Source organism: Macrobrachium nipponense, chromosome 13, assembly GCF_015104395.2.
Source record: "Macrobrachium nipponense isolate FS-2020 chromosome 13, ASM1510439v2, whole genome shotgun sequence".
NCBI lineage: Eukaryota > Metazoa > Arthropoda > Malacostraca > Decapoda > Palaemonidae > Macrobrachium > Macrobrachium nipponense.
In genome coordinates, this window is record NC_087206.1 from 34117913 (window position 1) to 34143720 (window position 25808).

The following is a 25808-nucleotide window of genomic DNA, read 5'->3' on the forward strand; positions in this document are numbered from 1 at the left end:
CAGTTTTGAAATATTTTCATATAAATCATGATAAATAGAAAAAATTTGACCTTTTAAAAGGTCAATTTGTTCATGAAACTTACTGTCAGATATTATATAGCTGTATTTTCTGAAGTCCGACAGAATTTTAAAAACTCCGACACCACGCACGTCGGTTCGGGGCCAGGTGGTATTAAGTACCCGATTTTTCGCCGCCGCTGGGAGGCGGGTATCAGGAACCATTCCCATTTTCTATTCATAATTTTTCTGTCGCTGGTGCTGAAAACACCTGTTTTCAGTACCTCCATCTTAGGATTTTGGAAACTTCATTGCCGCTAAGTATCCTAATTGTCTTTTGATTTATTTACTTGGATTTGTGGGATTTGTGGCTAGGCATACGCTATCTTAAATTGATTTGAATTTGATTCATTTTTGCATAAAATATCTGAATCTAGTTAGGCTAGTTTCAGACGGGGTTGTCTGCAAAGATATGGGTGGCTACCGAAAGCTTCGGTAGATCCGCACTTGGGTATGTACGAGGGGTATGGGTCTGCTTCTTTGTGAGATTTGTCATGTAAGGAGTGTGAGACTTTGTCTATCCGTAAGGAAGACGTATGATTCGTATGTACGCAATTAATCAGTAAACATGTCTAATTCCGTAAGGAAGACGTATGATTCGTAGTACGCAATTAATCAGTAACAAAGTCAGGGTAGTGAACCTGCTAACCTTCCTGTAGACTTTATTTTGTCCTAACCCTGTAGTATGCCTACGGGCTATGAATATGTCTACGAGAGGTGCTCGCTCTCCTTCATGGCTGTGAAGTGCTACTTCTGTAATTGTTACTCATAAACCCTGCAGTGTGCCTTGTTGCCCTAAAGCAGTGTCTGTAGAGGAATTACCCTTTCTCTGATACTCTTTCGAATTCGTATCTTTAGAATCGAAAGTGCTTGCTTTAGAGAAAGGAGTAAAAGTGAAATTGTGCAGAAGTGCAGTGATAACCCCTGTGTAGTTGGGAGGGTGCGTCAGATCGGCCTCGTTTCGCCTCTAGGCCGGGACCTCTGCTTGACTCCCAGGGACCCGGGGAGGGAGCATGTCGAAAGCCCTAAGGAGGGTTACAAGGAACCCCCACCGATCTGGCGTGCCTTCGGCAGTTTCTGATGAAAATCCCCAGACTGCCAAAGTGAACGTGCGCGTGCACGAATCCTGAACAAAGATTGCTTCTCGTCCTCCGAAGCGTCCCTCCCCATGCAGGGGTTTGGAGCTTTCGGAAGGACTCGCGCCCTCTAAATAGAAGCTTTATAGAAGAGGACGCTTCACGTCCTCCTCTCTCTCTCTCGTTATGCGTTTCAGTGAGAAGTAAGAAGGCGAACGTCGCCTGAAACTCGTGTCCGTCTTTCACCGAGAAATACGTAAAAGAAGTCATAGTAGCAGGAAGCTTTTGAGAGCGGACGCCCGGGACGCTCGGATGGACTCCAGGCGCGCGCGGGTGCACGCCAAGTAGCGCGCCAGTGGACGCCGAGCGCGCGCCAGTGGACGCCGAGCGCGCTCCAGTGGACGCCGAGCGCGCTCCAGTGGACGCCGAGCGTGCGCCAGTGGACGCCGAGCGTGCACCAGCGCACGCCAGGTGTGTCGCCTGGCTGCCAACGTTTCTGTTGAACTCTTCAAGCTCTTGTTTCAGATATGGGCCTAAAGAATGTTTTACTCTACCTCCGGTGATACCTTCTACCTCACCTGCAAAGAATGTGAAGTAGGCAGTGCTTCGGGGAGGAAGTTTAAAGTGAACAGACAACTTCTTCTTCGAAACCCAGCAAGACATCGGGTTTCGTGAATTCAAGAGGTCTCTGTCAATTAATATTGCTTTTCGCATAGGGATGGAGTTAAGGAAAGCTCAAGGGAAGATCTCGTTTGCTCTACCGCAACCTTTGCCATTCGGCCAATAAATTTAAGTTGCCACTACCGCAGTCAAGACTTTGCGATAAGGCAGTTACGGGTTATGTAAGGCTCGATGTCCTGCACGTCAGGACTCTCGGCAACGTTCAGTGGGATTCTTGCAAAGGCACTCATCAAAAGGACGCTCTTCAGGAAAGCGCAAGACAGGATTCTTCCTTTGCCATACTGCCAATAAATTTTAAGCTTTAGCAGGCATTAGTTGTGATACGGGAGAGGAAGCTGGTTGGAGAGTTTCTTCCTCTTCCCAGGATAATTTTGCAAGCTTTTAGCCCATCTGAAAGGGTTTTTTCAGATGATAGATTTTGTTCGTTTCTAGTAAGGGACTACGCTGCCGAATTGAACATCGTCGTTCTACCTGCCGTAAGCCTAGTCTCTTAACAGGATTCTTGCCCTTCCTCGTTTGAGACGGGAATCGAAAAAAAAAAAATTAATGCTTGACTCCCCTGGATTACGTTTTGTCAATCAGTGACTTTCCCCCATTGACAATATACTTTCGTTTTGTCAAGTAAGTGGGTATCCCCTCATTGACAAAATATCTCTTTGTCCCGTAAATGGGTTAGTTCTCATTGACAAACATCTCATTAACTTGATATTGCGTAAGCGAATAAGCTCTTATTGACAAGATTCGGAAGAGCTCTCATTCGTCATTCGCAGACTCGTACAAAGAAATAGACTTGTAGACTACGTCAATGAACGCTTATGTCCAGTAACATAAGAAGCTGAGCTGACTGCTTCGATTCTCTTAAGTTTTGTTCATGAAACTTGCCTGTCAGATATGTATGTAGCTGTATTTCCGAATTCAGCTATATATATGTCTGCCCAGGTAAGTATGAACAAACTTTATTGTGATATAATTTCATATTTTGCCTTGCATTATTTTACTTCTGGTTGGTTCAAGTCATATACGCTTGCTGTAGTTACCTCTTCGGATGGCAACCGAGAGGTCTATTGTCATTTTAAGGACATTTAATCGTTTACTCCCTGCAGCCTTCCAGGAGTTTCCGATTTATCTTTTACGTTGTATGGTAGTGTTTCTGACGACACAAACGCATCTATATATTTAGCGTTTTCTGTTTCGCTTAAATATACCAGCTTGAGAGTCTTTCGGCTCAAAAATAACGGACCTATTTCTTCGTAGAATATGGGTAGCTGGCAACCCAGACATAAAGTTAAGAGACGACGTTCGTAAGCTGCTGCTGCTGCTGTCACGCTGTGTCTGTCTTCCAGTCCAACCGAGCCAGTAACAGATCGGGCGCTGTCATGCGCCGTAGGTTACGTCTCTCTCTCCTGCGGGATTGACTGACTAACCGTATCTCTGTTCTGGCGGTTACGTCTCTCCTGCGGGATTGACTGACTAACTGTAACTCTGCCCTACAATCACGGACTTTAGCCTAAGATTGAGGGGATTTCTTACGTGAATGAATAAACGTTGCATTCGTTTTTGCCTTACTATGTTCAACAGAGTTATCTCTTAATCCTTTCGGTGCTCGTTACCGCACGGTATAGAACTACGAGTCTACCGTAACATTGCACTTTTATATGCTCTCCTGCTTAGGCAAAGCGTAGCCTTATTAGGGAAGTAAGCATACTCGGGGAGGGAATGGATGAGCTTGCTGGGGGACCATTTCCTTCCTGAAGAAGTTTGTTTCCCCGAATAGACTGCAATTCAGACCACAGTTTTTTCCACCTACCGGGAAACTGAAATTATTCAAGATCTAGGAATGATTCTGAACATCTCTCAGTGCGTTTTATCACCTGAGGTGATAGAAAGAAGGTGCCGGACATCTGGATAGGGTTTCAGATGTCCTGGATCTTAATCTGAAAGAAGTAAAAGCGATTCGGTAGTCCCTCCAGTCCTCGTAACGAGTTTTGGGAACCAGTGGTCCAGATTCAACTCTGATATTCCACAGCTCTCTCATATCTTAAGAAGTATCTTCTCTCGGTCCCTGTTCGAGTTTACGAGAAAGCCTATTATAACAAGGCGCTAGATGTAACGATCCTCTAGAGGTTCGTTACCCGGATTGCAAAAGTCCGTACGAATCGTCTCGATCGACGGCAGAACTATTGACTTCCGAGTGGAATCTTTCTTTAGAAGTAAGTTGAGAGTTGTGGAGACTTTAGGGACGCCCTTTCATTCTTCTCTTCGATATGTTGAGGACAAAGAGGCTTCTTCTTCTCTGCTCCCTTATTCTCGATCCGGGATCGGGTACCATTAAACGCCATCCTATGATATTGAACGGGGATGGATATTAGTCTCTTTTCCCCTTTTTTCAATCGCTTAGGAAATGTAATAAGGGGATTTATGACGTCACAGGGAGCGACAATGACGCTGATCGCCCCATGTTGGCCTTCAGGATCCTGGATTCACAGAGGTCACATACTTCCTAGTTCACTTTCCAAGGACTTTTTCCGAGAGAGTCGGTCTACTCTAACTCGAAAGGTACCTATACCTCTCCGCTCTGAGTCTTGACTACGTTCAGGCTATCGAGATGTTGACAGGAATAAGATTACCGTCTTCCATTTCCGTCTGAAGAATGGGATAAGCTGGCAGTCACAACTATTAAAGAATACGCAAATATGTTGTTGACGGCCTTTGGGCTCAGAGATTTGCGTCTGTCAAACAACCAAAGCCCTTCACGATCTTTGAGTTTCTGTGGAATCTCGAACCTCGCTCACCATCTACTTTTTGTCTCACCTGTTTTCTCGGAGTCAGGGGCACTCGTGCGAGATCAGGCGACATATAGTAGCCCTGAGTTTCTTGTTGACGAAGTCGGTTGCGTTTATACACCCCCGATGATCGTGTAACATGAGACCAGGTTGGACTGTCAGGCATTCTTCCTTCGGGACTGAATCGCCTTTTTGCTCCTCGCTCCTTTCTCCTGGCACCAGAAGCTCGAGTCAGGAGTTGATTCGCTGACGACGTTGGGTTGCGTTGATACACCCCCAAGGTTTGCTTAGATTGAATCGCCCAGGCAGTCCAGACACTCATCCTTCAGCGAAGAATAGTGCCTTATGGTCTTCAGGGTACAGCCTTGCTGTCCTTGATTCGTCTGACTGGTCAACTGGTCGGTCACCTGACTTTAGTACAGACGGACTGACTGTGCATGTCCAGATCGAAGCTTTCAATATGGAACTTAGACGTAGTCTGAAGTTCTTGATGTCAAAGCATTCGAACCTCTCCTACCTGTTAACTTCTTGCATGTGATCAGGAAGGCCTTCTTCTAACCACCCTAGATACGACAAAGAGGGTTAGTGAGATTTTTTAAGCCATCGTCACAATGTTTTGGCTTTAAGAGAAAACACCAAGGCGTGTGCTCTCTAACCCTTCGTTGTGGCCTAAGAATGGTAAACCGCCCGTTTTTTGTCCTTTCCTTAGGGCCAGGAGCTTGAGGAACGCAAGGATGGCACAAAGTTAGTGGGCAGGAGCCAGAGAGAGTCCTGTGCCCTGTCGGGATCTCAAGTTTTATCTACATAAAACTCAAGAAAGTCGAAGTCAATCGGGCAATCTGCAGTGTTCCGAAAAAGACCAGACTTGCCCATATCGAAGAACAGCCTGGCTTTAGTGTTAAGGAGTTCTTTCCAAATGCTCCTTCATTGTGTTTGCACAAAGATTTGAAATCTTTTATCTGAATGACTCACGAGGTGAGGGCGCGGCCTCGGAAGCATTTCAACAGAGCATGGCACTCAGCAACATCCTGAGTACCATGTTTTAGCGAAGCAACTCTGTGTTCACTTCACACTCCCTGCGAGATGTGAAGATGGCATATGAGATCTTCTGCTCGCTAGGGCCATACGTGTCTGCAGACACAATCTTGGGGGCAAGAAGTACCACTCATCCTATCCTGTAGAAAATGGTTAGGAAGAGCTCTTAATTTAGTTGTTGAGTCGCCGACAACGGCGACTTCTTAACTCTTAAGCCTTAGTTAACACACCTTAACTTTGGCTAGGTTGGTCAGGTGGTGATATATATATTATTTTTATATATATTATATTTATTTTACTTCTTAGCCCTCATGGTATGGTCAATATGGTCTAGTCACGTCGTGGTGGTCTCGCCCCTGTTGACAGATCATCTGGAGTGCACCAGCTATATAGGTCTCTACCTCGCTGGCAACTCTAGTAGCACAAGCAGACTTACGTGGCAGTAACCACGAAGCCAGCTATGCTAACAGGTGGAACCAAGATGTAAATCATCTGCATGCATTTGTTTCCCAAATTCTTCTCTTCTGTCCCTTCCCACCTCCAAAGGTGGGATTCAGCTATATATATATCTGACAGGTAAGTTTCATGAACAAAATGATATTGTTATGATACAATAAAGTTTGTTCATACTTACCTGGCAGATATATATAATCAAGTACCGACCCACCTCCCCTCAGGGGACAGTGGAAATAAAAATTAGAATAGAAAATGGGAATGGTTCCTGATACCCGTCCTCCCAGCGGCGGGAAATGGGTACTAACCACCTGGCCGACCACTGCGTGTGTCGGAAGTTTTTAAAATTCTGTCGGACTTCAGAAATACAGCTATATATATCTGCCAGGTAAGTATGAACAAACTTTATTGTATCATAACAATATCCATATTTAAACTCGACGAATATGTTCGAAAACTGCAATTGTAAGCTAAAACTCTTACATTCTAGTAATATTCAATCAATTACCTTCATCTTGCAACAAAAAGGAAGTCTCTAGCACAATATATCGATTTATGGTAAATTTTTGAAAAAAACGTTTTTTTAAGTCCGCTCGTTACAAATTCATGCATCATTTTGTGATAATATTTTCTCTGTGGTGCTTTGATCCTTTTACAATTTGTTATATACCAAAATGATCGCAATTTAGTGTACAATACAACAACAAAAATTAACTCATTACCTTTAACTGTTTTGCTCACAGTGCAATTTGTATACAATTAGTATATATGAAATTTCTTTTATGCGTTGTCATATATTCCAATATTTATATATGATAATTATATTTTTTATTTTTTTCATTTCTGATGGTTGCATGTTAAACTTTAGGCAACTGCAAAAAAAAGGAGCCTAAAATTAACTCTTAATCTTAAAAACAAAGCGTGCTGTGATTTTTTGAAAAAATCTTATTTTCATCTTCTGCACTAACTCCCGAACGCCGCCGGCATACGAGAGACACTTTGGTAAATAGCGGCTAGGCGTTTAAGGGTTAAAATTAACTCCAAAATTATGTCTTCAAAAGTCACATGATACACTAGTACGTATATACGGTGCTTAACAATGCTAAGGAACCTACATTTATAGTGGGTGATTTTACAATTGTACAAACTCAGAGCAGGGAGTAAATTAGAAGATTTAATAGATTCAAATGACATGTGCTGTATAAATGATAATGAAATCAGCACATATTTAAAAAAATGGAACTTTCTCCCCAGTAGTCTTAACTCTTTGTACAACAAGCATAGTAGGCAGATTAGATTGGAGTCTAGTTGATGACTTGCATACCAGTGGTCATTTCCCAATATTAATTTCATTATTGCAAAGTAATCTCTCTCTCTCTCACTGTAGGCCAAGGTTTACCAGTAAGTTCATCGAATCTGACATTAAAAATTTGTAGAACTACCATGCAGACCATAGTAAAGGATTAGGCAAATGAAATTCTACATTTTTGTTAGAGTTATTGCATATTATGATACAATATCTTGCTGTAACACTGTCTGAGTCATTGTTAACCCTTAAATGCCTATTGGACGTATTTTACGTCGACGAAAATTGTCTGTTGGGTGCTTAATTGACGTAAAATACGTCGATGCTAAAAAGTTTTTAAAAAAATTTGCGAAAAAATAGTTATAGGCCTACTTGGGAAAAACTTTTGAATCACGCACCTTGAGGGATACTGGGAGTTCACAGATCAAGCTGTTGTTTTGTTTACAAACATTACCTAGCTACGCATGCGCAAATTGCTTTCTTCTCGCACCAGCAAGCATCAGTGATGCGTCGTCCTAGAGCGAACTTTTGCCGCATTAGTGTTTTGCCGAACTTTTGCGAGTGTTTCAGTATTTGTGGTGGTACAAAACGTACGTAGAGATGTCTGAACGTCGAATGGAGTGCGAAAGGCGCGTTTTGCCTCTTGGTAGGGATCGTGTGAGATGTATTTTGGACTTGGATGCTGGAGAGGGACCAAGCAACCAAGATGATCTAGCTCCTCAACGCCGTTTCGTGCGGCCTCATGTAGCCGAAAGTGTCCAAGCACCACATTGTGTGCCTTTTACAACCCCTAGGAAGCATGGGGGTGTCCTGAGAGGCATTCGTAGGCATTTGGAAGGCCTCGAACAAAAGGACATGGATGAATACTTGTTGGAGCTCTATCAAGAGCAGGTCGCAAGTCCTCATTTTGATGGCAGTTGGTCATCTAGTGATGAGGACATCACTCCCGATGTAAGTGATGATGAATATTTGCCCCCAAAATCCGTGCAGGAGTCACAGGCTGAAAGTGAGTTAGAGTTTAGTGGTTTTAGTGCCAATGAGGGGGGAGTCTGAGGCGGAGGAGGAGGAGTTGTTGAGTTTTGTTGTTGAGGAAAAAACAGAAAGCGAGGGCGAAAGTGAGGGAGATAGGCCAGTGGGGGGGGGTTCAAGTGCGAAACCGTGCCCGAGCACGAGCGCGCGCACGGGCTCTTAGAAGGTTGGAACGTCATGCCAGGCTAGGTGCCCTTATGTCCGAGAGTGACGAGGGGTGGTCGGAGGACTCCAGCCCACCTAACATGCACCCATTCATGGCAGCACCTAGACTCACTGTACCTGTTCCTCTCACTGCTCTGGGGTTCATTCAGCTATTCCTGACGCGGGAATTATTGGAATTCTTGGTAGCAGAGACAACGGACTACTCTCTGTACTGTTGTGATGAACTGCAGACGACGTTATCGTATCGCTGGCGGGGCTGCAACCTCACGGACATGGCGCATTTTTTGGGGCTCCACATTTTTTTTTTGGAATGATGCCTGCTGCCAACATCAGGCAATATTGGAGGTGGAATTTTTTTTAAGTACACCCAATGTGCCTGGCATTATGGCCCGTGATAGTTTCCTGGCGTTGGACAGGTATTTCAACGCCTTCAACCGAAGGGCCATACCCCGGAATAACCCCGACCGCCTCATCTTAGTCCGCCCAGTGTTGGATTACATTCGTGAACGGTGCCAGTTTCTTGTGGTTCCTGGCAAGAACCTTTCTTTGGATGAGGGGATGATGCCTTACAAGGGACGTCTTAGCATAAAAGTGTACAACCCCAAGAAGCCAAAGAAATATGGTGTAAAGTTATTCATTATTACGGAATCCAACACTGGATACGTCATGGACTTCTCTGTGTATTCTGGGGTCTTCTCCACGCTGTGTGACACTGTGTTCAGTCTTGTGGATCGTTTCTGTAACTATAAAAAAGGTGTGCACTTCAGTGGTACCCTTTGGTTGGTGCGTGGGGCCCCGAATGTCCTCAAGAGGTTCGCTAGCCAGCCGCAACATCTGGCAAGAGGAGAGACAGATTGGCAGCGGAAGGGAGATGTCTTTGTCATCTGTTGGAAGAGGGTCCGACTTGTCCCCATGATTACGAGGAGTCATGAGCCCATCCAAGAATAGGCCGTTCAGCGGAAGAAGACGTGTCGGGAGGGCCGAGTTACGTATGAGGAGTTTCGTGTCGAGGGGCCTACCGTCATTGGGCACTACAATAGGCACATGGGAGGAGTTCATCTCTTTGATCAGCTCATCCAGTAATATCCCTTTGCCAGGAGAACAGGAAGTGGACACAGAAGCTCCTCAAATACATACTTCAGTTGGCCCTCCAGAATGCCTACATCCTCTACTGTGGGTACAATTCAGATCTCCAGAGGTTGTCCCACATACAGTTTCTCGAGGTGCCGGGAATGCCCCCTGCGAAAAATGCAGTCATGAAAAAATTTATGGAGCTTCATATGGCAATTGAGAATACGTATACAAAATATTTCGTCGAAATTCCTCTTTCTTTCGTAGTTACAGGGTAATTAGTAAACATAACTCAATAAGCCTAAAACATTCATCCGTACAAGAAAATGCAATATTTCTTGTTATCATAAATTTTGATAATTATTGTCAAAGAAATTGTGAGAAATGGCATCTGTAGAGATTCCGTGGGTCGCAGAGGGAAGTATCAGGTTCAACCATGATCAGTAGGAGCACAGACTTCAAGTAGACTACACATTCGAGTTTCACCTCTTGACATTCGCTTGCTTTTTACATATGCTTATCTATGTTTTGGCAAGAATTTCATCATGCCTATGAGGAAAAGACAAGGAAAACATCTCGCTAACATAAAGATGAAGAAAATTTGCTCCAATATGATTACAGAATATCATAATATGTGCGATATTAGCGTAGTTAGTAAAGAGAGAGAGGGAGGGTTGTGTAGTAAGTAAACGCGCCTGTCTTCCCTGAAGCACACGTCACACAGTCCCCAAGGCTACGATCTTTGAGCAAAGGGATCTTAATTTATAATAAATAACATAGTTTTGGTTTATTAATACCCAAAAAGGAATTTGAAATTCATAATAATCATGATTTATTAACATTGTCTTCGTAAAAAGAGCGTACAACTTCGAATTTCACCTCTTGACATTCTCTTGCATTTACGTTTGTTTATTTTTGTTTCAGCAAGAATTTCATCTTGCCAAAACGGAAAATACTAGGAAAACATCTAGGTAACATACAGAAGAAGAAAATTCGCTGTAATAAGCCGAGTTAGTGAAGGAGAGAGAGAGAGAGTTGCGTAGGAAGGAGTGCCCCGTCTTGCCTGACGCAGTGCCCCAAGCTACGATATATGAGCAAAGGGATCATCATTTATGATTAAATTATGATAAATAAAATAGTTTTGGTTTATTAATACACAAAAAAGAAATATACATTCATAATAATCATTATTTATTAACATTGTCGTTATAAAAATACGAAGAAAAACTTTGAACGCCCGTATCTCAAAACTATAGTTATTGACCTTCAAAATCTATCTTCTCACTTAGTTTTAAAGCTATAACATTGGAATTTGGTATATAACTCAGAAAGACGTTATGGAACAATCAAATGAAGCTTTTTTTTTTCCAATTTCTGTTTCGTTTTTTTTTTTTTTTTTTTTTTTTTTTTTTTTTTTTTTTTTTTTTTTTTTAATTTTGTTTTTTAATTTATAGGGTTTATTTTTTACCATAATGAAAAATTCATATCTAGCAAAAAAATGACTTTTAGAAAAAAAAACTCCTCATTTGATTGGAGGTCTATATCAGGTCTATATATGGTAGTAATCCCAGGTCTTAATATTAAATATCAAGGGAGGAGATAGAATTTGAAAAATTGTTATTTTCGGGATAAATCGCCCTGGCGTCACAAAACCGAAGGTCAGAGGCGATAATCATATGCGGTTTGGAAATTTCCGAAGTCACCTTATTAAGTGGTATGAATATCAAAGTCCTGTCCTTAAAGAATGGCATTAGCCGGCCGGCCCCCTTATAAATAAAAACTTTCTCCTTCCCTCCGCTCGCGGTATCTTGGCCGCAAAGCTCCGAAATGCTTGAGTCACTTTGTCATAATATTTGTACCGTTTTATATTAGCCGTTATATAGATTTATATATGAAAATGTGAGCAATTTCATGTAGAATACAACCAAAAATAACTCAAGGTCGTAGCTTTTATCATTTTTGAAAAATTTGCATATAAATCACCATTAATAGAAAAAATTCCACATTCGGTCAACTTTGACTCGACTGAAATGGTCAAAAAACGCAATTGTTAGCTAAAACTCTTACAGTCTACTAATATTCAATCATTTACCTTCATTTTTCAACAAACGGGAAGTCTCTAGCATAATATTTTGATTTATGGTGAATTTTTGAAAAAACTTTTTCCTTCCCTCCACACATGGAATATCGGGTGCAAATCTCTGAAATGCTTGAGTCACATTGTCGTAATTTGTGCACCTTTTTATATTAGCCGTTACATAAAGTTTTATATAAGAAAATGTGTGAAATTTCATGTAGAATACAACTAAAAATAACTCATGGTTGTAGCTTTTATCATTTTTGAAAAAGTTGCATATAAATCACGATAAATAGAAAAAATTTGACATTCGGTCAATTTAGACTCGACCAAAATGGTAGAAAAATGCAATTGTAAGCTAAGATTCCTACAGTCTAGTAATATTCAATCATTTACCTTAATTTCTCAACCGACGGGAAGTCTCTACCACAATATTTCGATTTATGGTGAATTTTTGAAAAAAAAAAAATTTCCCTCCCTACACGCCCAGAATCTCGGCCTCAAATCTCCGAAATGCTTGAGCCACATTGTCGTAATTTTGGCACCGTTTTATATTAGCCGTTAAATTGAGTTTTATATATTGAAAATATGCGCAATTTCATGTAGAATACAACACAAAATAACTCATGTCATAGCTTTAATCATTTTTGGAAAATTTGCATATAAATCATGATAAATAGAAAAAAATTCGACATTCGGTCAACTTTGACTCGAGCGAAATGGTGAGAAAACGCAATTGTAAGCTAAAACTCGTACAGTCTAGTAATATTCAATCACTTACCTTCATTATCCCTCTTACGCCAATTGGACGTATTAAACGTCGAGTCAAAATGTCTCCCGTATGCCGATTGGACGTATCATACGTCGGCTCAAAAAAGTTTTTTTAAAAATTCGCGGAAAAATACTTATAGGCCTACCAGCCGAAAACTTTTGAATCACGCGCCTTGGGGGATGCTGGGAGTTCACGGATCAAGGTGTTGTTTTGTTTACAATCGCTACGCAGGCGCGCAAGCGCGAATTTCTTTCTTGCCGCACTAAAAAGTATCAGCGACACATCTCAAAAATTATTTTGTCACTCTTACATAATTTTTGCACCATTTTAAATTATCCTTTACATGAAGTATTATATATGAAAATGTGCGCAATTTCATGTAAAATACAACAAAAAAATACTAATGATTGTAGCTTTTATCAGTTTTGAAATATTTTCATATAAATAACGATAAGTGCAAAAATTTCAACCTTCGGTCTACTTTGACTCCACCGAAATGCTCGAGAAACGCAATTGTAAGCTAAAATTCTTATATTATAGTAATATTCAATCATTTGCCTTCATTTTGCAACAAATTGGACGTCTCTAGCACAATATTTCGATTTATGGTGAATTTATGAAAAAACTTTTTCCTTACGTTCGTGCGATAACTCTTCCGATAAATTTTTTCGTGCGATTGTCCTAATGTTTGCACCCTTTTAAATTTGCCGTTACATAAAGTTTTATATATGGAAATGTGCGCAATTTCATGCACAATACAACAAAAAACAACCCATGGTTGTAGCTTTTATCAGTTTCGAAATATTTTCATATAAATAACGTTAAGTGCAAAAATTTCAACTTTTGGTCAACTTTGACTCTACCGAAATGGTCGAAAAACGCAATTGTAAGCTAAAACTCTTATATTCTAGTAATATTCAATCATTTACCTTCATTTTGCAACGACTTGGAAGTCTCTAGCACAATATTTCGATTTATGGTGAATTTATGAAAAAAAAAAACTATTTTCCTTACGTCCACGCGGTAACTCTTCCGAAAAAATCAGAATTTTTTTTGTGCGATTGTCGAAATGTTTGCACCGTTTAAAATTAGCTGTTACATAAAGTTTTATATATGAAAATGTGCGCAATTTCATGTAGAATACAACTAAAAATGATTGAAGGTTGTAGCTTTTCTCTTTTTTCGAAATATTTGCATATAAATCACGATAAATAGAAAAAAAACCACGTTCGGTCAAATTTGACTTTACCGAAATAGTTTAAAAACGCAATTGTAAGCTAAAACTCTTACGGCCTAGTAATATTCCGACATTTTTCTTCATTTCGAAACAAATTTGAAGTCTCTAGAACAATATTGTGATTTATGGTGAATTTTTGAAAAATATATTTACCTTCACTCCTCGCGCCGATTCGCGGCCGCAAGTCTCCGAAATACGTACATCGCATTATCCTAATATTTGCTCCTTTTCATATTAGCTGTTTTATAGAGTGTCATATATCAAAATGTGCGCAAATTCATGAAAAATACAATAAAAAATAATTGAAGGTTATAAGCTTTTTCCATCTCCGAAATATGTGCATATAAAAAAAATATATATAAAAATTTCGACATTCGGTCAAATTTAACTCGTCCGAAATGGTCGAAATCTGCAATTCTAATCTAAAACTCTTACAGTATCGTAATATTCAATCATTTGCCTTAATTTTGAAACAAATTGGAAGTCTCTAGAACAATATCTAGAATTACGGTGAATTTTTGAAAATAACATTATTTTACGCCCGCGCGTTACGAATTTGTACATCATTTTGTGATGATATTTTTCCGGTGTTGCTTTTATTGTTTTACTATGTATTATATATCAAAATGATTGCAATTTAGTGTACAATACAACGAAAAAAAATGTAACTCGTTAGCTTAGACCGTTTTTTGCACAGCGTGATTTGAATACAATTATCTATGATTTTTTTTTTTGCTACCATATATCGCATTATTTACATATGATAATGATATTATTTTTAATTTCTGATGATTGCATACTAAACGTCAGGCAATGAAAAAAAAATGAGCCAAAAATGAGCTCTTAATCTTCAAAACTAAGCGCGCTGTGATTTTTTGAAAAAATTATTTTTTCCGCTTCCGCGCTCACTCCAAACCGGCGCCGGCATACGGAAGAGGTTTTGATTTTTAGGGCTTCGGCGTAAGAGGGTTATGCAACAAACGGGAAGTCTCTAGCACTATATATCAATTTATGGTGAATTTTTGAAAAGAACTTTTTCCTTCCCTCCGCGCGCTTTATCACGGCCGCAAATCTCCGAAATTTTTGGGTCACACTGTCGTAATATTTGCACTGTTTCTTATTAGCTGTTATATAGAGTTTTATATATGAAAATGTGCGCAATTTCATATGAAATACAACAAAAAATAACTCATTGTCGTAGATTTTATAATTTTTGAAAAATTTGCATATAAATCACGATAAATAGAAAAAATTTGACATTCGGTCAACTTTAACTCAACCAAAATGGTCGAAGAACACATAAGCTAAAACTCTTACAGTCTTGAATATTCAATCACTTATCTTCATTTTGCAACAAACGGGAAGGCTCAAGCACAATATTTCGATTTATGGTGAATTTTTGAAAAAAAACTTTTTCCTTCCTTCCGCGCACGTTATCACTGCCGCAAATCTCCGAAATGTTTGAGTCACTTTGTCGTAATATTTGCACCGTATTATATAAGCCATTATATAGAGTTTTATATATGAAAATGTACACAATTTCATGTAGAATACAACAAAAAATAACTCATGGTCGTAGCTTTTATTATTTTTGAAATATTTGCATATAAATCATGATCAATAGAAAAAATTCGACATTCGGTCAAATTTGACTCGACCGAAGTGGTCGAAAAACGCAATTGTAAGCTAAAACTCTCACAGTCTAGTAATATTCAATCACTTACCTTCATTTTGCAACAAACAGGAAGTCTCTAGCACAATATTTCGATTTATGGTGAATTTTTGAAAAAACTTTTTCCTTCCCTCCGTGCACGTAATCTCTGCAGCAAATCTCCGAAATGCTTGAGTCACATTGTCGTAATATTTGCACCGTTTTATATTAGCTGTTACATAGAGTTTTATGTATGAAAATGTGCGCAATTTCATGTAGAATACAACAAAAATAACTCATGGTTGTAGCTTTTATAATTGTTGAAATATTTGCATATAAATGACGATAAATAGAAAAAATTTGACATTCGGTCAACTTTAACTCGACCGAAATGGTAAAAAAATGCAATTGTAAGCTAAAACTTTTAAAGTCTAGTAATATTCAATCAATTACCTTCATATGCAACAAATGGGAAGTCTTTAGCACAATATTTTGTTAAATGGTGAATTTTTGAAAAATCTTTTTTTTACGTCTGCACGTTACGAATTCATGAATCATTTTGTAATAATATTTTCTCTGTGTTGCTTTGATTGTTTTACAATTTTTTATATACCAAAATGATCGCAATTTAGTGTACAATAAAAAAAAATTAACTCATTAGCTTTAACCGTTTTGCTCACAACGCGATTTGTATACAATTATATATGAAATTTTTTTTTTCGCGCTGTCATATATTTTAATAATTATATATGATAAAGATATTTTTTTCATTTCTGATGGTTTCTTACTAAACTTCAGCCAATGACAAAAAAAGGAGCTAAAAATGAACTCTTCATTTTAAAACTAAGTGTGCTGTGATTTAAAAAAAAAAAAAAATTTTCCGCTTCGGCGCTCTCTCCCGAACCCTATATGGGAGACGATTTCTGAAATACCGGCTAGGCGTTTAAGGGTTAGCCAGCCAAGGATACCATAAGGTAGACTGTGGTGCCTGTAGACTTTTGAATTTCAGTTACTGACGATTTTCAGTTAGCCTCAAGCCCCTAGGAATGGAAAGCCTCAAGCCTCTAGGAATGGAAGCATAAGCAAATGTATTTACTGTGTGTGGTTTCCAGTATGAAAGCACATGCCTTTATGCAGTTTTTTATTTCATTTTAATTCATTCCACATAATACTGAATGATCTATTTGGTCCCAGTTCTTGACTTTAGGGCTAAACCTGGCATTTTATTCTAATCCTTCGGGCCAGCCCTGTGAGAGCTGAAAATCAGCTCAGTAGTCTGGTTAATCTACTTTTATAATAACAATCGATGAACTGTGTCCATTGTCTTTTGTTATTAAGAAATTCATATGATGACAAATTCTTAGTTGTGTGCCTAATTATAATACTTATATTTTTGTGCTTATTAATATGGGATACTGATTTTATAGGTACCGACAGTGCTTTGACCTTGAGGGTGAAACGGGTATTGTTGTACGGGGTTTAGGCTCAGCAGTGACTCTTGTGAAGCTGCACTATGATTTAGGAGGCACTTCCGGAGGTACAACCCATTCTCCATCACCACTACGTGAGATAACAGCTCAGAGAGAGTAAGTTGCTGAACTGATTACAGGTAATCAGATTTTTTTATTAATTAGTTTGATAAGACTGTTAGGAAAAGTTTTTTAATTTTAAAGTGATGTATGTGAATGATGGGGAAGATTTTAATAATGCTCTTAGTGTTGAATTGGCTGTCCCAGAGTTACAGGAAGGATCCTTTTAGTTTTCCAGGTAAGTATTACTGATGGTGAATTTGCTTTAGTTGTATACACTGCATTGACTGCCAAACCTTGGATTACATACAGCTAAATAAATTTTCAGCATGAAGTAGAATTATTATTATTATTATTTAAAAGAAAATTAAATAGGCATTTATAAATTCTTAATGAAAGCATTATCAGAAATGTACAAAGCCTATTTTCTATTGGTTAGAGAATGGACGTGTAAATTGTACCTATTGAGCCATGGAATGTGCACTTACATATTGCAAACTGAAATTTCACGTACTATATTTTGTTAATGCTTTGATTTTATATCCTGAAAATTATGAAATTGTTTTAAATGATGCGCACTTGGAAGTTTAAGGCTTATGTTAACTTATTTGCAGAGAACTGTTGAATTAAGCAAAAACACTTCCTTTATGTTGTATTTTGTTGCTTTATTAGAATATGAGAGTACATTTTCAGACTGATATCAGTGAATTTTCAAAAGACTGACCAGAATATGTACCTTGTGAATGCTTGGTGCTTTATAGTGACAGTTGGACTACAAGATCGATATTTGTACAAATACTTTAAACAGAAGTCATTGTTGCATCCAACATTTCCCATATTCATTGTAATGTCTTTATTTCCATTTCAATTCAACTAAATATGGTAGATCTAGTCTCTGACACAGTGTTTATAAAAAGAATTGCTTAAAGTAGGCTGTTATACCAATTTAAAAAGTAACATTTATCTTATTGAGGTTTCTGGTAGTATTTATTGATGAGCTTCTTAGAATAGCTGTAATTATTAGCAATGGAAAATGTTAGTAAAATTCTATACATATTAGCTTTCTTTAGTTGTGTTTACCATCAAGCAAAACAAAGGACTATAGAGATCACGACAGACCATAAAAGTAATAGATCTGGGTACTTACTTATTGAAGGTGTTGTTTCACAGAGTTATATACTATATTAAGGGGTATTTCATAAAATGTGCATTAGTGTTCAGGTGTCTCTGGTCAGAGAAAGTCCTAAAAGGTAGATCTAGATGATGCGGAAAATGTGATTGTTTGGGATGAATCCGGACTACTGTTGAAGTTAGCATTCATATTGATGCTGTAGGTGTGATCAGCATTCAAATAAAAATACAACCCTTGGCTGACTTGTATGGACTCTCAGTTCACCTGTTCTTCACCAGAGAATGTTTATGTTTTGAGTTCTTGCCATCTGAAAGGCCGGTGCATCTGCATATTCACTGAATGCTTTGCCTGTTGTTTGCAGATTTTCTTGGTATTGTAACCTCATTTTCTTTTAGGGTGTCCCCTACTGGAAGTGGTAAGAATAAAAGTGTTAGGTTCCACAGAAGTGAATTTCTTGTTAATAGAATGTATTTAACAAAACATGATAGTTGTACCAGTTGTGTCAGTTGTAGGGATAATGAATGTGATGAGAAAATTTATTAGGTATAGGGATAAGCAGTAAGCAGATAAATTAAGGTGGTGATTGTTTAGAGCAGGACACAGTCCTTTTCATTCATCTTTTATTTACTCTACTCCTTCCACCAGTTTCTCTTCCTGATACTCCTTTACTAACTGTCTTCTGCTCTTCACTAACTTTGTCTTCTTCTCCCATTCAGTTCAGGAAAAAGAGTTGATAAACTCAAACATAATGTTAGTATTAGCTTTGGTTAGGCAAATGACTGATTTTCTTTTAGGTAATGACAGCTGGTGTACCTTTTTTCATGTTTTCCTTCGAGAGAGAAGGCTACAGTGCCTTCTGTCTTTGGCCCAAGCTTTGGAATGCCTTGCGACAGAGGGAAGCCATGGCTGCTAGGAAGTCAAGTTGTGTCTCAAGACTAAGGTCTGTGCCATCCACTGCCACTCTGTTTTTGTTTGTAACAAGTAGTTCTTCGTTCGATGTGTAAGTGTATTCCTGAGTTATCACCTTCACCAACTTTTTCTAGCTTTAGTAGTTATGAACTTGGCTATCGTTTGGCTCCTGTTTCCTGCTCAGCAGGTGCTTCTTAAGAAGCCAAGATTTACTTCATTGTCGGAGGTATTGTTGAAACAGAAACTGTCGAAACCTTCAACGTCTCCAGGTCAGTTGTCTGTGGTAGAACCTATCTCTCTTCCCAATGATTCACCCCCCTCCCCATCTCCCTCCCAGTCTTCTTCCTCCTAGTCATCTACTGTCAGGTCATTGCTTTTCCAGCCACCTGTTATCTCAGTATTGTGCAACAGGTTATGGTTTAGCCTGCTGCATCCCCCTTGTCTCATGTGCTGCCTCACTCAAGGAACTGACTTCTTTCACCATAGCTTTTTCTCTTGCTCTTGGGTATGAGGGCAATGAGGAGGAAGAGTGATCTGTTTTCAAGCAACTAATAATTCAATAAGGAGTCAGTAGAGAAACTGTCCTAACTTCCTTCTAAATCTTTGTCTCTGGTATTGGCTGGTAGGAAACAACTGTCTCAATTGGTGAAGGTGTGCTTTGCTGAAATCTTCTGCATGCTGTTAAGCAAGGCTGCTTCTGAGAATGCAGATTTTTCTCTCCCCCTTTATGAAGTCATATCTTACAATTTGGGTTCCTTGCCAGAAATTAGACCTCCTTCAGTTCCCAACATGTATTGGTTATACGTTTGTTAAGAGGAAGGCTTTGGAGACAGGAAAAGTTGTGTGGTCTACCAAAGGAGGCAAAGTGCTGTATGAAGTTGCTTTACTGCATTATCAAGGTGTTGTTGGTGGAACTCTTGTTTAGTGTTATTGCACAAATTTTTTATAATTGAAAGATTTTGTGTCAAATCAAGGTTTGCACCTTTGGATGATTCTTTGGAATTTATAGTTTAGGAAGGCAGTGGCTTTCTTTGAACTACTTCATGAATGCCTGCTTAACTTTTCTCTTTTAAGCCAATTAGGGAGGAAATAACCCTCCAAGAGAACAGGGAATTTTTAACTCAGTCTTGGGAAGCAGCCCTTAAGAGACCAGCCCCTACCCCCTTACCCAGTCAGTTACCTATTGATTGGAATCAAGTTGCAAAGCCTTTTAACTTCCTCAACCTGTAGACCCTTTCAGGGTTAAATATTCAACTTGTTGTGTTAGGAGGCCAAATACTTTTGTTTAAGATTACTTGTCCCATTCTTGTTTGTTATCTATTTAAATCAGCTGCTCAAAAGAAAATTAACCTGATTTCACTCCTTTATTTAAGTTAGAAATTGGTGATGTGCTACATGTAATAGGTATATTGTAGGATTTTGTTTCTAGATGTTGGTAACACAACCTGATGATGTAATTCTAGTTTTTATATGAGTAACTTATCAAGTAATTATATAGCTATAAGGTTTTCAACCACGGCAGCCTAAAAATTCAAAATTCGCTTCTGGGGACAGAGGAACAACTTAGCAGAGAGCTTCTATTCATTTTGTGCTGGTTCCTGACTAATATTGGGGTTTTTTTTGCAGGATCCTGACTGACGTTGGGTGTTTTCTGCAGTCTTAATCACTTTTTGGATGTTATTTCCTGATTTTGGTGAAGTATTCAAATTGTTGTGGCCTTCAAGCTTTTGTTGTATTGTTAGCTTTGGTTAACTCTATCTCTAGCATTTATTGACAGAATGTTAGATTCTGGTTCTTCAATTATTCAATACTTCTTCAAAGGGTGTAAGACTAGATTAACTATGGTAAGTCTTCTTATGACTCTCACACTTAATTGTGTTAAAAGTAGGGGGCAAGAATGCAATAGGGATAAAACTTGGATAGAATGTCAGGATTGTGATGACAAAAAGTGGAAGGTATTGAGGTATCATTAAGACCAGTTTGAGAGGGACAGGGAGAGAAAGACAACTTCTAGAGCTGGAAATAGAGCTAGCTTAGAGTCTACCTCTTTGCCTAGTCTTTTAGACGATAGCGTTATTCCTTCTCCTCCGATTCCTGCTATGCTTCCTATCCTTATCCCTCCTACTTTACCACACTTTTGTGCTAGGTTCCCATGCTTCCAATCTTGATGCCATTGCCAACCTCAAACCAAGGTTTGATCAGAAGATTTGGGTTTTTTGGTTAATACAGTGGTGAAATTTGGTTCTTCCTGTAAGGTCCTTAATGACAAAGTATTTTCCAATGTGCAAAGTGATGTGCACAAATTGATAGTGTTTTGCATGTTGATGAAGGTCCCTGTCCCACTCCCGCTCCCCTGCACCTTGGAGAAGACATACTGGAGGTCCAATGGAGGCTAGTGGGTATTGCCCATGGGTAGTTGCCCCTCATTGAGCCTGTAGCCCATTTCTAGGCTGCAACAGAGCGCCATTGAAAAGGCATCACAGTGAGTGTACATCAACTTTCGTTGGAATTGGAAGGTTCCAGTCCTGGAATAGGAGTCCCTTTTGCTACCAAACTTTGTTGTGCCCACTTAAGAATCACACTGCCAATGCGGACTGCTCCCCTCTTCCATTCAAGATGTGCAAGGATGCCTGTCATAGCCTTCAGCCTTCCTGCAACTTTGCTAATCCACTTCCTTCCTCCTTTTTGGCTCACCCTCTCCGGTCCTCTTGGGACAGTCCAGAACCCTTCTCGTATCCCAAGCCCCCTTTTTTGATTCCCATTTGCCTGGAAGATCCACTCTGGCACCAGTGGCCTTTTTCAAAGCTCCCTCCTGCCTCCAAGCACCAGTCTCCTCCCAAGTGCTTGGCGCCTGCCTTTTCGTGTCAGGCTTCTGCTCCTGAACAGGTGGTACCAGCTTTCGATCATCTGGCGCCAACTCTTGTGCGCTTGGTGCCACCTTCTCTGCCATGACCACACTCGTCAGCCCAGGGGGACCCTTTGTTAGCTCTGATCAAGTGCCAGTTAGCAGAACTTATGGGTTTTTCAAAGAAAACCCCAGCAGTTTCCAAGACCAAGGATACATCTTTGTCTCCTGTCATGTCGGATGGGGAGGACTTTGAGCTAGAATCCACCCTTTCTTTGGCATATTCTGCAGTACTGAAGTTTTTCCTTTCCAGTTTTCCTGACTTCTTCATGCCAGCTGCTCTGGTTTCACCAGCTTTGACTTTCCTCATGAGGAAACAACTAACCAACAGTGCTAGAGGAAAGCTCTTTGAGAAGTATATGAATGGTTCACCTCAAAGAGAGAGCAGGGTAAAGCCACATTTGCTTTCTCCTTGTAGGCTTCTTTGGATGAAATATCGTTACGACTCCACTAGAGAAGCTCCCTCTTTGGAAGCCTCTGACTCCTTCCAAGGGGTCTTCTCTGGTCTGGTTGATTCATCTTGATCATCGGTGTTTGCATTAGCTAAGGTTAACTATCATAGTCTGGGCTAATATACGCTAATGCATATACCCATGACCAGGATAAATTTAAGGATGGACAGTTTAAAAGAAATACTAAAAAAGAAAAACTCATCAATGGGAAGAGGAAGATATGTATATTCACATAGTATAAGAAAAAAAATTCAAAAAAATGTATGTCCACTCTCGAGGTCCATTAAGAAATTCACTTTCAAGCCTGTCTCCAAGAAATGAGTGTTTTGTCGTTTGCTTCCAGGTAGGAGCCAGACTACCTTTTCTGGGAGAAATGGAGTTGCCATTGAGGATTGCCATGACCTTGCAGAGGAACTTTGCTTTGAACTGGTTAGGAGTGTTGTCGTGTGCTGACAAGGCAGTAAGGGATGGATCCTCAGAGCTCACCTCTCTCTTTTCCATGGGGATTTTAAAGAAAAGAGAATTGTGGTGCTCCTTCACCACAAAAGGGGTCACCCTAACCCAGAAGTCAACTCTCCTATTCACGCTGCTGGACAAGTTGCATCTCTTCTCCCAAGCCACTGTCAAGGAGATCTTATCTGATCTGTAGAAAAAGTCCATGCATGATCTTTTGGCCCAGTCCACCAAGTGAACAAGGGAATCCTCCACCTTCGTCACTTAGTTGGTTTCTCCTCTGCAACCTCAGTCCTTTCATGGAGGAAAGCAAGATCTCCATCCAAAACCTCGTGCCCATCTACGTCCACACCTGAGGTCCATTATAAGAAGTCACTTTCGAGACTGCCTCCAAGAAATGAGTGTTACTCTTTTGTGTCCAGGTAGGAGCCAGACTTCACCTTGTCTGGAAGGAATGGAGTTGCAGGGGGCAGAACGTTGGATAGTCAGTGGATATGCAGGACGCTAACTTCCATGTCCCCCATCCATCTGAACTCCAGGGAGTTTCTGCGGTTTGTTTTTCAGTTTCAGGCCTTGTGCTTTGGCCTGTCTAGAGCCCCTCAACTGTTCACGCAGATACTCGCTCCTCGGGGCAAATGGCTCCATTTTCTCAGAATAAATTTCTGCCTTTATTTGGATGACTGACTTCTCCATTCCTTGTCAAAGAAGTGTATGGAGGACTTAATGAAAACTCATCGCCTGACACAGGAGTTGGGCATTCTGATCAACAAACAGAAATCACCAATGACTCCGACACAGAAGATTTCCCTATTTGGGGATGATCCTGAACTCACAGACTTCTCAGGCTTTTCTCTCCCCCAAAAGAGTTGACTCCTGCCTGCAAACTGTCCGAAAGTTCCTCTCTCTCTCTCCTATCCAGCTCAGCAGTTCATTGGATGAGTCTCTTGGGGACTCGCCTCCTTAGAACAGTTCGTAAAGTTGGGCAGACTGCACATGAGGCCTCTGCAGTTTTTTTCCAAGGTGAACTGGAGCAGGAAGACCCAGCCAGACTCTTTCATCTTCCCCATCATGATGGAGATCAAAGTGGACCTTCAATGGTGGTTGTGCAAAGAAAGATTGCGATGAGGGAAGTCTCTTCTTCTGTTGAACCCCAACTTCGACTATTATTCCTACGCCTCAGCTTTATGTTGGGAGCCTTATTAGGGAGTCAAGAGGTTTTCGAGATGTGGTCTGCAGAACAAAGAATCTTCCACATCAGTGTCAAGGAGCTGAAGGCTATTCACTTGGGCCTCCAGTCCTTCTTGACTCTGGTCTTTGGCAAGACACTTGTACCTCACACAGACAACACCACTGCTCTGTTGTACATCTGAAAGTAAGGAGGTACCCTCTCCTCTCTCTACGAGGCTGCTAAAGATCTTCTCTAGGTGGAGCAGAACGAGGTGACAATTATCGCTTAATTTATTCATGGGAAACTAAATGTCTTAGCGGACTGGTGAAGTATAGTCTCAAACAGGTTCTGCCGACCGAATGGACCTTAGACCCCTAGTGTGCAGCAATCTATGGAGGTCATGGGGCAGACCAACCACAGACCTACTATTTGAGACATTGAGGAACCAACATCTTTCTCTTTTCTGTTCCCCAGTCCCAGACCCTCTTGCATGGGTGATGGATGCCATGCTCCTGAACTGGACAGACTTGGATGTGTACGCCTTCCCTCCCTTTGAGATTATCAGGGAGGTAATCAACAAGTTTCTTCTCATCGGAACATCTCAATGACCCTAGTTGTTCCATTCTGGCCCTAGAAGGAATGGTTTCCAGACCTGCTTCAACTGTTGGTGGATTTTCTGAGACTCCTTCGACAAAAATGGTCGCTTCTCAGCCCCACTGACAGCATCGACCTATTTCCCTTGGTAGTACAGGACATCTTCCTGGTAGACCTCAGGTAAAGCAAGAAGTCGGCTATCTGACTTATGTATAGACATTTCAGAAGAAAAGACGTTATGGCAGCTGCACCATTTTCTGAATACTGTCCACTTGGACCGCTAGAGCTTGCTAGAAGAAAATTGCCTGCATCCAGCAATAACCTCCGCAGCTGATCTCGAAAAACCTTTTGTTCTGATGAGATCAGCTGCGGAGGTTATTGCTAGATGCAGGCTACTTTCTTCTAGCAAGCTCTAGCAGTCCAAGTGGACAGTATTCAGAAGATGGTGCAGCTGAAATGTCTATGTACGTAAGTCAGATAGCCGACCTCTTGCTTTACCTGAGGTCTACCAGGAAGTTATCTCCCTGTACTATCAAGGGAAATAAGTTGATGCTCAGTTCGGTATTTAAACATAGCGGTCTGGATCTGTCCTCCAACCAGGACAGCAGTGACCTCATCAGATTCTTTGAGACTTCCAAGCAAGGGAGATCTGATTACATCTCTTGGAATTTGGATGTAATGTTAGAATGGCTCTCAGGTCCTACCTCTGATCCTCTCCACTCTGTCTTGCTAAAGAACCTTACCAAGAAGACTCTTCCTTGTGTGGTCAATGCCAAGCGTATCAGTGAGCTGCAAACTGTCGACGAGGGTTGGCTTTTCACAAGGGGATGCAGTCTGCTCTTTCTCTCATGGGTTCCTTGCCAAGAATGAGAACCCTTCCAAACCCTGCCCCCATTCATTAACCATTAGAAATTTAATGGACATTCCTGGACCAGAGGAAGAAGAGAGGCTCTTTGCCCCATGAGAGCTCTTAGGCACTGCTTGCAATTGACAGAAAAGATCAGATGACCTTCTAACAACTTCTGGTGCTCTGATAGGAACCCTTTTCATCCTCTTTTGAAGAATGCCCTTTCATTTTTTCTATCTCTGAAGCACACACTCAGATTCAAGAACCTTTAAGGTTAAGGCTCACAAGGTTCGGGCCATTGCTACCTCTCTTGTGCTTAGACATAATATGTCTATCTCATCTATTTTGCAATCTACTTTTTGGAAATGCAAGTCAGTCTTTGCTTCACACTACATCAAGGACGTGGAAACTTTGAAAATTGCTGTA

The 25808-nt window shown here is 40.3% G+C and overlaps 1 protein-coding gene across 4 annotated transcripts in view; it reads left to right on the forward strand.

Moving 5' to 3' along the window:
* LOC135225732 (uncharacterized) overlaps positions 1-25808 on the forward strand; it is a 391490-nt gene that overhangs the window by 74668 nt on the left and 291014 nt on the right. For all 4 annotated transcript variants that reach the window (XM_064265117.1, XM_064265118.1, XM_064265116.1 and 1 more), the window contains exon 6: positions 16821-16979. In XM_064265117.1, coding sequence (XP_064121187.1) covers positions 16821-16979 — 159 coding nt within the window. The remainder of the gene's footprint in view (positions 1-16820; positions 16980-25808) is intronic.